This window comes from Callorhinchus milii, unplaced genomic scaffold (genome assembly GCF_018977255.1).
Source record: "Callorhinchus milii isolate IMCB2004 unplaced genomic scaffold, IMCB_Cmil_1.0 Scaffold1, whole genome shotgun sequence".
Lineage (NCBI taxonomy): Eukaryota > Metazoa > Chordata > Chondrichthyes > Chimaeriformes > Callorhinchidae > Callorhinchus > Callorhinchus milii.
This window is the reverse complement of record NW_024704742.1, coordinates 48,396,888-48,409,463: the sequence shown is the minus strand read 5'-3', so window position 1 is coordinate 48,409,463 and position 12,576 is coordinate 48,396,888. Positions and strand designations below refer to the sequence as shown.

Genomic DNA, 12,576 nt, shown 5'->3' with positions numbered 1-12,576 from the left:
TTCTATAAGATCACCTCTAATTCTTCTATATTCTAGAGAATATAGGCCTAGTTTACTCAACCTCTCCTCATAGGTCAACCCCCTCATCCCATGAACCAACCTAGTGAATCTACGCTGCACCCCCTCTAAGGCGAGTATATCCTTTTTGGGTAAGGAGACCAAAACTGCGCACAATATTCTAGGTGGGGTCTCACCAATTACAGCAAGACTTCCCTACTCTTGTACTCTAACCCCTTTGCAATGAACGCTAACATGGCATTAGCCTTCCTAATTGCTTGCTTTACCTGCACACTAACTTGCTGTGATTGGTGTACAAGTGCACCTAAATCCCTCTGAATACTAACACTATCTAGTCTCTCCCCCTCTAGAAAATAGTCTGCTTTTCTACTTTTTCTACCTAGGTGAATAACTTCACACTTCCCCACATTGTACTCCATCTGCCACTTTCTTGGCCACTCACTTAACCTGTCTGTATCCCTTTGCATCCACCTTGTGTCCTCCTCACAGCTAACTTTCCCACCTAGCTTTGTATTGTCCATGAATTTAGATACAATAAGCTCTACTTCCTCATCTAAATCATTGATGTAGACTGTAAACAGTTGAGGCCCAAGCACTGAGCCTTGTGGCACTCCACTAGTCACAACCTGCCAATCTGAGAAGGACCCGTTTATCCCTACACTCTGTTTTCTGCCTGTTAGCCACTCTTCGATCTATGCTAATTGAAATGAAAATGTATTTTTCTAAATTATAATTTACATTTGATTTCTTCACTTACCTGGATTACTAGCTTGTAACTGGTAAAAAGTTGCAGGTCATAGAGCATACATTTTATCTGAGAAGGGAAAAGTAGTAGGTCCTGGCAGTGTCGATCCTGACAAAAAGATTGCCCCTGAAATTCGCTGACAGACTTTACCTTTGGAAAGCCTTCCAGCTCCAGTATATTCATCACATCTTCAAGGCTGTTCAGGTCAATATATGGTATTAGTCAATACCTTTCATCATTCAAAAGTTTAAAAACAAACAGAACTTTTAAGTCAGTTAGAAGTAGGAGAACTAACATTAAAACTGACACTTCGGTATTGCATGTATTGGTACTGGAACTATACATACATTGGTTGTAAGCCAGGGTATGAAACTACAAATAAAAGAGGTGGTTATTCTTCATTTTTGGTACCTATTGGTCATCAATCATAAGCAGTCAGGTACTTCAGTTTTCAATATTACTATAAAATGCCTGATGAATGGTGCTAGAAGCAATGTTAATATTAGTGCTCTATCTGCTTCCCGTCAGGAAAACAAATGGCATCTGGATTACACACTAATTTATGAGAACATTTCCATTGATTACCTGATCTTTAATGCATTTACCCAGGCGTAAAGTGGCAAAGTAGAAGCTCGTTTTTCCTGGTTTCTCACAGCTTCAGGAAGAATTAAGTCAATGGAGATTGCATCATTCTTAATCCGACATCGAGCTAGTGCAGCAGCAATCTTAGTTTTAAATCTAAACAATGAGAACAATTGATCGATTTTTAAGCTGTCACTTCATACTTACATCAATTTTGAGTGCAAATACTACAAGTGCATATATGGTTATGACTAGCAGTACAACAGCTTTTAATTGGCAAAGAACCAATTATAGCGGGAGATATATGTTCATTAAAATATCCATTCCTACCAACCTTGTGGTAAGATTCAACAATGATGAATCAAAAGTCAGGGTGCATGATGCGTTATGTATTAACACATCATGCACCCTGACTTTTCCTTTCAAATGTTTCCCTTCAAATTACAACAACTTGCATTTTTATAGCGGCTTTCACATAGTTGCAAGTTTAATGAGTACTCAAAGGACGCTATATAAATACAAGTTGTTGTTGGATGCATGGAACTCTATTTGCTTTGGATTCATGGCGATGGGTTTCCTCGTGTGTCAGTCGCCTATCTAGCTGACCAAAAAGGAAACTTATCTACCCATAGTTAATTCCCTTAAATTATGAAACCAAACTTTAATGTCTGTATTAGATTAAAATAATTTACTGGTTTGCATACTTATGAAGATGCTGTTCTATATCTCTAACATCAGCTATTACATCATCTGCTTCACAGACGCTGCGTGGCTGGAATTTCCGATTTTGAAAATCATATAACATAACCATCACCAGACCAGTCAGATCAGTGGACTGAAAAAGAAAAGAAACATACAATTTAAAACAGAATATGCTGAATGCAACATACCATATCATATAAAACTCTGAACAGACATTTCATTGACTTAGTGACATATATAATTTTGGTTTTATTATAGCTATTCATGACGATATTTGAGATTTGTGAAAAAACCAAATTATTAAATAACAGTCCATGAATTCCCTGAATAATACTTAAGAATATTGTGTTTCAATCAAAAAAAATGTGAATATCGTTTGACTTGAAACAAAGTTCTAACTCCTCAAAAAAATGATGTTGTGTGAATTTTTAAAAAATATTATAACAACAACTTGGATTTATATAGCGCCCTCCATGCCAGAGCGCTTCAGAAACAGATCCCGGGGCCGAGCCGGAGGGAGGTGGAGGAAGGTGACCAAAGGTGCGGTCGAAAAGAAAGGTCTTCAACCGAGAAATGTAGGTTTGGGTAGATGTGGTTACTCAGATTATCCTCAGGTGGTAATACTTTGCATTTATTGCCAATGATGTTTGTTGTCAAAGGTTGTAAAACAACAACACCTTTTGTCATTTCCCTTGCCACTGAACTCTGGTCATTCAACGCTAAGCACAACTCTCAGTAGCACAAAACATTTCTTTTATGAGGCATGAACAAATATGGCTTATTTAAGTCAAAGTAGACCATAAATTCTCAGTCTGTTACTGAATTATACATAAATATTTTAATGAATACTGGAACAAAATATGAATAGTTTATAAAAAAATGTATTTAAATAAGTTAAATCATATCATGATATCCATTTATATTATACAACAGACCAGAACCAATGTATTGACTGGATTTGGCAGTTTGATATCAGTTTTGCTTAATTGTCAACAACTAATCCAAGTAACACATGCAGGGCTGAAAAAATCGAAGAGCATCACTTGGGCCCGCATTTAACAATAATGTTCCATGTGTTTGACATAACGCCTGTCATGTCAAGATATCTGAAAGTGCTTCCCAGGATAAATTGTAAAGTGCAGTAATTGTATTTATTTCTTACAGGTAAAACGTGACTGGGGTTGTAAAACAGTAGCATGAGAAGCAAATGGGGTAGAAGATTAATTGTCTGAGCATCCAAACAATTCTTTCCTTATGAAGTGGAATTCTGACCATGTATCTAAACTGAACTGAGAACTGGGTTGTTAGGTTTGCACTAAGTGGCTGATACTTTTGATAGTCTCTTAGGCTGTTGACCACATCTCAGCCTTGCATTTTTATTGTGCCTTTCACATAGCTGCAAGTTTAATGACACTATGTAAATGCAAGTTGTTGTTGGATACATGGAACTCTATTTGCTTTGGATACTCTTAAACACAGCGATGGGTTTTCTTGTGTGTCAGACGCCTACCTAGCCGACCAGAAAAGGTCTACTTATGCTACTGTGAGACAGGCTGGGCTGTGCTGTCATCAGCAGTACCCTGGAATACTGTGGACCCGCCTGGCTCAGGAACCAGAGTAGAGACCGTCACAGAGGCTGGTTCAATTCCCATATTACTCTGATAGTGAGATGTAATATTCTTGCTATTTAATTGTGTTTTGCCTACAAACCACAGTCATTTAATTTTACAGTGAATCCAGTGAAGCGCTTTAAGACATCTCAACAACGCGATAAGGCGCTTTATCAAATTCAAGCATTATTATTATCTCTCCACACCCATAAAGTAGCACAGTTCAGAGGGATTGACTGAACAAACAGGAGTACATTAGTCAGAGACATTGGAATGGTGCGCAATGGGAGAAACCTACAAACACTCTTACTATCTGTCGTCATCAACGGAACAGTGGATCAGGACTTGATTGTGTTTGCTCTGCCATTACTTATGTTTGGCCAGCCGGATGTCGGACAAATGCGGACGCCCACCCATCACCACATTTATGAGTGTCCAAATCAGGCTGAGCATTCTACACATGCATGCAATCTATATGAAAATTTCTGGGTCTGGTCTGTCCCTCCAAATCCTGCCAAACGAGCCAGGCTGGCTGGTTTGTCATTAACAGTATCCTGGAATACTGCAGACCTGCCTGCTCAGGAAATCGACAACCAAGAGCGCCACAGAGTTCACTCAAGTATTGGTTAGAGCACTCGCCTCGCAAGCGAGAGGACTTGGGTTCAATTCCCGGGCAGGGCAAAACGATAGGCAAGTTTTTTTTACTCCACAAGCCTCTGTTTACCTAGCAGTATATAGGAACCCAATTATTAATCAATTAGTGGATTGCTTTTCCAGGGGTAATAATCCCTTCAAAATAAATTACAGAATATAATTTGGTCAGTTAATCCATGGCTGTTATGGGACACTCCTCTGCGCAATTGGCTGCCAGGTTTTGCCCACAAAATATACAGTCAATTCACTTTACAGAATATTCTATTGAGCGCTCTGAGACATCTCAAAGACGTGATAAGGCACTATATCAAATGCAAGGATTTTTATTATTATCATTAAGAAAGTCATATTGGAGTCATCAAGTCACATTGACCCTGCTTACCTTTTCCCCCCACCCCTTTTCCCAAGATGATATTGCCAGTAGTAGTAGCAGTTCAGGAGAATGAGACCTCAGTTTGTAGTCTGCTGTAGCTTTGCGATATATTTTTTAGCCTCTTCCAGTTGACCTGGTAATTTATTTATCCAGGTCAGTGGTATCAGTATGAGTAATCTAAACCAGGAGTATTTGAAACAGATTTAGGATTCTGGGTGGGATGTTCATATAAGAAAACACATTTGCTCCAAACGGAAATTGAGAGGATATCCAGTGGGACATAGAAAACTTTCCTTTCTTAAGAACTTTTCCTACTGCTAGAGGATCAGCAAGGCCTGATTGCTGAGCAAATACAGAACACATAGAGATGATAAAATAATAATCCTTGCATTTGATATAGCGCTTTATCACATCTTTGAGATATCTCAAAGCACTTCACAGAATATATTGTAAAGTGAATTGACTATCTTTTGTAAGTGAAATGCCTACAGCAGCAGCCAACTGCGACAGCAGTGCCCCACAAACAGTAAGGAATTGAGTGATCAATTTTTTTAAATGAAATCCATTAGCCGTAGTAAACCCAAAGTTGAATCAACATTAAAGTTTTGATCAGCCCATCATTAATTTCATGATTGCCCAATTTTGGAACCTCCCATACTCCCAGTATGCATTCCGTTTCCCAAATCAGAAATTCATTAATACATCTGGTCACTATTAAAGCACATGCACAACAGATCCTTTGGAAAAGGTTCTTGTGACGACATTACGAAAAGTATGAAAGAAACTTTTATGATTCAGAGTAACCTACGCACACGTTCTTTCTACTTAATTCTGTAATGCAGGACATTACTCTCAATTACACCTGCACCAACATGTTCAAGCTTGTTCTAGTTTCAGTTTATAAACAAAGCCTTGTTTGGCATGGATTATATAGACTGATGATAAAGGCTCTATATATTTCTGGCATGAAAGCACTCCACACAGTGATATTTTCATGGTTTTGTTCACTTGCACCATATTTGACAATTCGGTCACTGGTCAATCATTTCGAAGGATTTAAAAACATATCCATGTTTAGTTTGAATTAAAATCTGCCTGAACTTCACTTAAAATTGTCTTCACTTTTATTCATGACTCACGGTTTTATAATTATTACAAAATTATCCAACACAAAAGATATGAATCTTCATTGTGATATTCCAGAATATTAATAATGAAATAATTCTTACATCTGATATAGCATCAGGAGGTTGTCTCAAAGCGCTTCACTATAAAGTGTATCTTGTAGACTAAAGCAGCAGCAAATTTGCATGCAACAATGTTCCACAAACACCCATGAAGTGAATGACCAATTTTATTTGGGAGATTGTCGACCAGGACACTGCGAGAAACTTCCTTCTATTTTCGAATAGTACCACGGGATCTTTAGTTTCCACCCGAACAGGCAGACGGGACCTCGGTCTAACATCTCATCCAAAAGACGGTACTTTCAGCAATGCAGCATTACATTAGGGTTGCATTGAAGTGTGCTGAGTTGAAAGTTCCAGCGTAGGGCTTGGACCCACAACCCTTCTGACCCAGAAGCAAGAATGCTACTAACTGAGCCAGGCTGACACATGTACTAAAGTATATTGGAGGAGGGGTACAATGGATCAAAGACAGCATCTCTAAAAAAATGTTTACTGTATAAGAATATTACAATAGGAGTTTTTGTGAACAGCAAATAATAATCCTTGCATTTGATATAGCACCTTATCACATCATTGAGACTTCTCAAAGTGCTTCACAGAATTTTAATGTTAAGTGTAGTGATTGTACTTGTAGGCAAACGTGGTAGACAATTTTCATACCACAGTGACTATATGATAGGAAGCAAGGATGATATTGCACTTGGTTATCAGCTGTCTGGAACAGTGTTTTTACTAAAACAGTGATTTTCAGCGACAACACAATCTACTCAGTTTCATTATTATAAAACCAATTTTAGATTGCAGCACAGTAATACATTGGGATGAACAGACTATTGCACTGAGCAATGGTACATCAGTTCTTCCACTTGTCATCATGACCCTGATTAATCATCTGAGCTTTCGGCACTCATGGAGGGGACAAGGTGCTGCAATGGATCAGAACAGTCTTTCACATCTGGGTTGAGGGAACTTTCTGTGACTTCCCAAAATGCTTAGTACAACCACAGTGGGACCTCATCCCATCAGTTAAGGCTGGATTTCAGCCAATTTTCTACAAGTGAAAGAACAACTTGAATCGGCTACCTAACTCCTTCATATCTGAAATAAAATATGAATTGTCATCATGACAAATGAAAATCAACTGAAATGTACCAACACTCAAAATAATCAGCCAAACATTATTGGACTTTCATGGACACATTAGATATTCCACAGCTCTTCTCAATGTGATGGAATATTGAGTTGTCAGCATTTCTGGGTAGAACTGTGCATTCAGAATCATGGATATCCCTGAAGAGCACACATCCAATCTTCAACAAACCAATAACCATTAAAGGTATGAAATTCCACCTAGTTTTAGCCAATAAAACCATTCTGTCTTGAATTTCTAAGATTCTACAGCAATGTGGATTTTTTTTAAAAAAGTTTAGTGTGTCCAATTTTTTCTAATTTTTTCCCCATTGACATATGCTTCTCTGCTCCGGCCTCCTCTTGCTAGATGTGATTGCACAGGCACTGGGCTTCTCCAGTATCCCAACCAGGTGACCATGGTTCATGTATGGTGCTTGGCTGTGGGTCAGTTGCCAACTTGATGGCATCAGAGCCAAACCTGACTTCTCCCCACTCAGCTGCCACACATGCAGACACTAGCAGAGGGTTCTGTAGAGAAATCAGGCGCATTTCTCCATGGCCCAATCTCAGACATCCATTACAAGAGCATGTAAGAGATGGAGGGTGCAATTCAGATTTGCTAGGATGGATGCAGGTATGACAAAATGTTCTTATGAAGAGACTGACTAAATTGGGGATTTTTCCACCAGAGTAAAGAAGAACAATAGAGGTCTAATATTCTAAATGGGCAAAATAGGGAAAAACAAACCTTCAATTGGGTACATTTGTAATGAAGCTAAAGCAGTAAAAGTAGGGGAGCAGTTTGAAAAAATGTCTTCACTCAGAAAGTTTGGGTTTGAAATTCATTGCTAGAAGTGGCTATTGAGACTGATCAATATAATAATTCAAAGGGGAATGGACACCTTGGCAGTAAAGGGATTAAAGAATAATAGTTGGGAAATGGGATTAATAAAAAAAATGATTTAATAAGACAGGTGGAAGTGGAACAGACAAAGGACTGAATGGACTCCTGTAATAAAAATATCTGTTTGTCTCCACGTGGCCTCCCAACAGCTAAAGATTATTGCAGGCCAATCCATCTTGGATTAACATAATGGCTGTCTTTGGGGATTCCTTCTTATAAGCAGACAACGCCAACTTCCAGATTGGAAATATTGTACTGTGAAAACTGTTCAGCAAATTTATATCAAATGTATCAGTGCTTTTGATTAATAGTTCCAATTATGTTAAATTTTAGTCCGGTGGACTGAAAAATAACTACATGCTACATTATTCTATTAGTAAAAGCAATAAAGCATGTGGATTTGGATTTAAATAAATCCCCCAAACTCATTACTGCCTCAAAAAGTACTCTCATGTACCCTTGGGTATGAGAAGTTCAGTGCATTTTCAATCCACACTGGTCTCCCGAGCTCTGGCATCAATAAACTACACCGCCCATTTTCTCACCCGCACTAAACTCCGCATATCTATTAGTCCAGTTCCCACCAGACTCCACTGCTTCACTATCACCCATTGGATCAACTTCAAGCTAGTCACCCTCAATTATAAGTCCCTTCATGCTCTAACATCTCACTATCTCTGATCTTCCCTTAATCTACTCCTCTGCTTGCCCCTCCACTCGACTAACTTGATCTTGCTACATATCTTCCACTCCAGATTCTATGCCCTCAACGTTTGGAACTCCCTTACCTCAATCCCCTGTCCTCTATAGCCATCTTTAATGTCATACCTTAAAACCTACCCAATCACTGAAACATGCTCTGAACATCATACTACGTGAAGGGTGCTATTTAAGTGCAAGTTGTCGCTTTTAAATCATATTTTCAGTCCTTTTCGTTAGAAGAAGGTACTTTGAGCTCTACACTAATGATTAAAAACAAGTGCATCTATTATATCAACTTTATTGACCAACAATTAATAAATGACTGTTGGGAGATGAACCAGAAGAGATTAATTAGATTTCTAAGCCAACAAAGCCAACAAAGTTAACAGTGCTTATACTTTAAATTATGAATGAGTTTATAGTTTTAAAATATTCAGCCTGAAGTACTCTTCACATAATGCTGGCATCTTTGATACTCTCAGTACGTGTTACCAAAGTGTACCTACTAGAGCCAGCTATGTGTGGAGAATGCAGAATGAAGATAATTGTGCGTTTTTCATTCTACAAGTAACTACCACCTCCATACATCCCTGCATTTCAGTACCCAGTAGAGATAACCTGACACTTGTAGAATGTGAAGCATGTGAAATGAAGCAATGCATCTTGTCGAGCAGCTGCCGGGAAGGCAGTGGTTTAGTGTTTTATAGCACAACAGCAGAATAGGACAGAAGGTCAGACAAGATTTGATGATTGTAGTGACATTCTAAAAAGGCTCAACACTCCTCCGGACAGAAAGAAGACCAGTAGAAGAAATTACTCTGAGCCATTCGTGCTACCTTCAGCTTAAAGTTATAAAGAACTCTGCAGCCCTTCCTCTCTAAAGCGCTCCAGGATGCTACCCCACATGAAGGGCCCTATATAAATGCAAGCTGTTTCTGTTATCATCACCCCCATTAGTGGGTGATAACAACCTGATCTTCAACAGGCTCCACTTAGTCTTTGCTACCCAGCAGACACACTTCAAAATCCTAGTTCTGATTTTCAAATACCTCTATCCCTTGCTTCCCCCCTACTCTTCAATCTCTAGCAACCTCACTCTTCTGTCCACTTCCTCCACTGCAAGAATTCAGGCCTGCTCCACTTCTCCATTTCACAATTGCCTCAGCGCTCTGAATCATCCCTCAAAATTCCCATTTGATACTCTCTCACTTGTCACCTTACTCAGTTTCCACTTTGTTTCTTTTAACCCTTTTGAGGCATTTGCTTACATGAAAGGCACTATAACGGTTGTGGTAATAAGGATAACTTAACAGGAAAACAGGAAACAGGCATTGGGCTGAGAGTAGATCAACCCTCCTCTTCAACCAAGTAATTTCTATGGGGGAGGCAGGGGGGGAAAAGAAAAGGAGTCAGAAACATAAGCAAGCATCAATCAATTCCATCTTGTATCCTGCTCCAGTTCAAACCAAAACACTTCACCGAAAGCTTCTCATTTTTCAAAAAAAAAGCAGTATATCATTGTTATCTTAAAAGTCATCCTCAACCTTTGTTAACTGCTGCTCTCTCCAACCTGCACTTCCATGCAAAGATCCTCATAGTAGTCACCGGCACCCAGCTATATGCTATCACTCTTTGCTCACAGGCCAAAGTTGATACTATCCCAGTAAATCTGCTCTGCACCCACTCTATTGCCTGAATTTCCTTCCTAAAGCGGGCTGACCAAACTAGACAATATTCTTACTGGTGTCTAACTAATGATTTCTAAGTTTAGCAACAACAACTTGCACTTATATAGTGCCTCTCGCATAGGATAGCAACCCAGAGCACTTAACATTACCAATACCTCTGGTTTAGTATTCTATACCCCTACATATAATGCCTAAGATTTCATTTGCTTTCTTGACAGCTTATTTCACCTGCCTTCCCATCTTTAAGGATTTATAGGAACATTGAACAGGAGTTGGCAATTTGTCCTATTGAGCCTGTCCCCCCACTTTCGAAGATCATGGCCCAAAACTACACACAATACTCCAAATGGGAATTGACCAGTGCTTTATACAGCCGTAACACCACTTCCTGGATCTTGTATTCCAGCTTCCTTCTAATAAATTCCAACATTGCATTAGTCTTTTGATAACCTATTGCACTTTCTGTGCCCTAATTTTTTAAAAGAATTATGAACCTGAACACGTAGATCCTTTTGCTAATTAACTGCTACGTTTCTCAGTCTAGAATGTAGTCCAACGCAACATTCTTGGATCCAAAATAAACCAATATGCCAGTTTCTGAAAAAGACTGGGAACACATCAAGCACACAAAGCAGATGCTTATTGTTCAATAATACCATCCTAGAAGAGATTTTGTACTGGTATTATGAAGCTATTGAAGATATTCATGCCCATGAACAGCCCAATAACACCCAGATGCATACTATTGTGTTAGCGTTACAAAATTCCAACTGGAATGGTTCAACTGTTCTGCAAAACTAATAACACTTCATAGAATCATATAGCACAAAAAGAGGCCATTCGGCCCATCGAGTTTGTGCCGGCTCTTTGAGAAGAGCAATGTAATGTCAACCCACTCCCCAGCCCTTTCCCCATAACCCTGCAAAGCCTCTTCAAATACCCGTCCACCGCGTTTTTAAAAGTAGTTATCGAATCAGCCTCGACCACCCTTTCAGGCAATGCCTTCCAGATTCAAACAACTCGCTGCGTGAAAACATTTCTTCTCACCTCCCCTCTGTTTCTTTGAGATACTATTTTGAATCTGTGACCTCGAGTCACTGACACACCCACCAGTGGGAACAGTTTTTCCCTTTCTAACCTATCAAATCCCCTCATGATTTTGAAAACCTGTTAGGTCTCCTCATAACCTTCTCTGCTCCAATGAGAATAATCCCAGCCTCTCGTGCCTTTCCTCATAATCAAGGTCCCTCATTCCTGGTACCATCTTTGTAAATCTCCTCTGCACCCTTTCCAATGCCTTAACATCCTTCCTATAGTGTGGTGCCCAGACCTGGGCGCAATATTCTTGTACTCTATGCCCCTATTAATAAAGCCATATGGCTTTTTTACAGCTTCATCTACCTGTCCTACCACCTTCAAGTATTCATTTACTGAAACCCCCAAGTCTCTGTTTTTTTACCCCCCTTAAGATTGTATTACCAGCCTATATTGCCTCCCCTCATTCTTTCTACCAAAATGCATTACCTCGCATTTCTCCACATTGAAATTCATCGGCCATGTGTCTGCCCATTTTACCATTCTGTCTATGTCTTCCTGCAGTTGGCTGCTATCCTTCTCACTGTTTACTCCCCTACCTAACTTTGTGTCGTCCACAAACTTGGAAATGGTACTTACTATATCCAAGTCCAGATCATTTATGTATATTAAGAAGAGCAGTGGTCCTAATACCAATCCCTGGGGGTCGCCACTGTACACTTCCCTCCAGTCAGAAAAGCAGTCGTTCACCACAACTCTCTGCTTTCTGTCTCCCAGCCAGTTCTGGATCCATGCTGCCACTGTCCCTTTTATACCATGGGCTTCTATCTTTCTTACAAGTCTTTCATGTGGCACTTTGTCAAATGCCTTTTGAAAGTCCATATAAACTACATCAACTGCACTACCTTTATCCACCCTCTCCGTTACCTCATCGAAAAATTCTAATAGATTTGTTAGTCAAGATCTGCCTTTAACAAATCTGTGACTGGCTGTCCTTAATTAACCCATATTCTTCTAAGTGACGATTTATTTCGTCCCGGATTATAGTCTCCAGGAGTTTCCCCATGACTGATGTTAGGCTGACTGGCCTGTAGTTCCCAGGTTTGTCCTTCTGTCCCTTTTTGTACAGGTGAATCACATTGGCCACTCTCCAGTCCTCTGGCACCACTCCTGTGTCCAACGAAGATTTAAAAATTTTAGCCTCCACTATTTGTACCCGTGCCTCCCATAGTAACCTTGGTT

The 12,576-nt window shown here is 39.5% G+C and overlaps 1 protein-coding gene across 3 annotated transcripts in view; it reads right to left on the bottom strand.

Moving 5' to 3' along the window:
* Positions 1–12,576, bottom strand: part of LOC103175869 (putative methyltransferase NSUN7) — a 52,473-nt gene that overhangs the window by 22,737 nt on the left and 17,160 nt on the right. For all 3 annotated transcript variants that reach the window (XM_007889152.2, XM_042341523.1, XM_007889156.2), the window contains 3 exons: positions 2,050–2,180; positions 1,349–1,501; positions 776–959 (listed from right to left, as the gene is read on the bottom strand). In XM_007889152.2, coding sequence (XP_007887343.1) covers positions 776–959; positions 1,349–1,501; positions 2,050–2,180 — 468 coding nt within the window. The remainder of the gene's footprint in view (positions 1–775; positions 960–1,348; positions 1,502–2,049; positions 2,181–12,576) is intronic.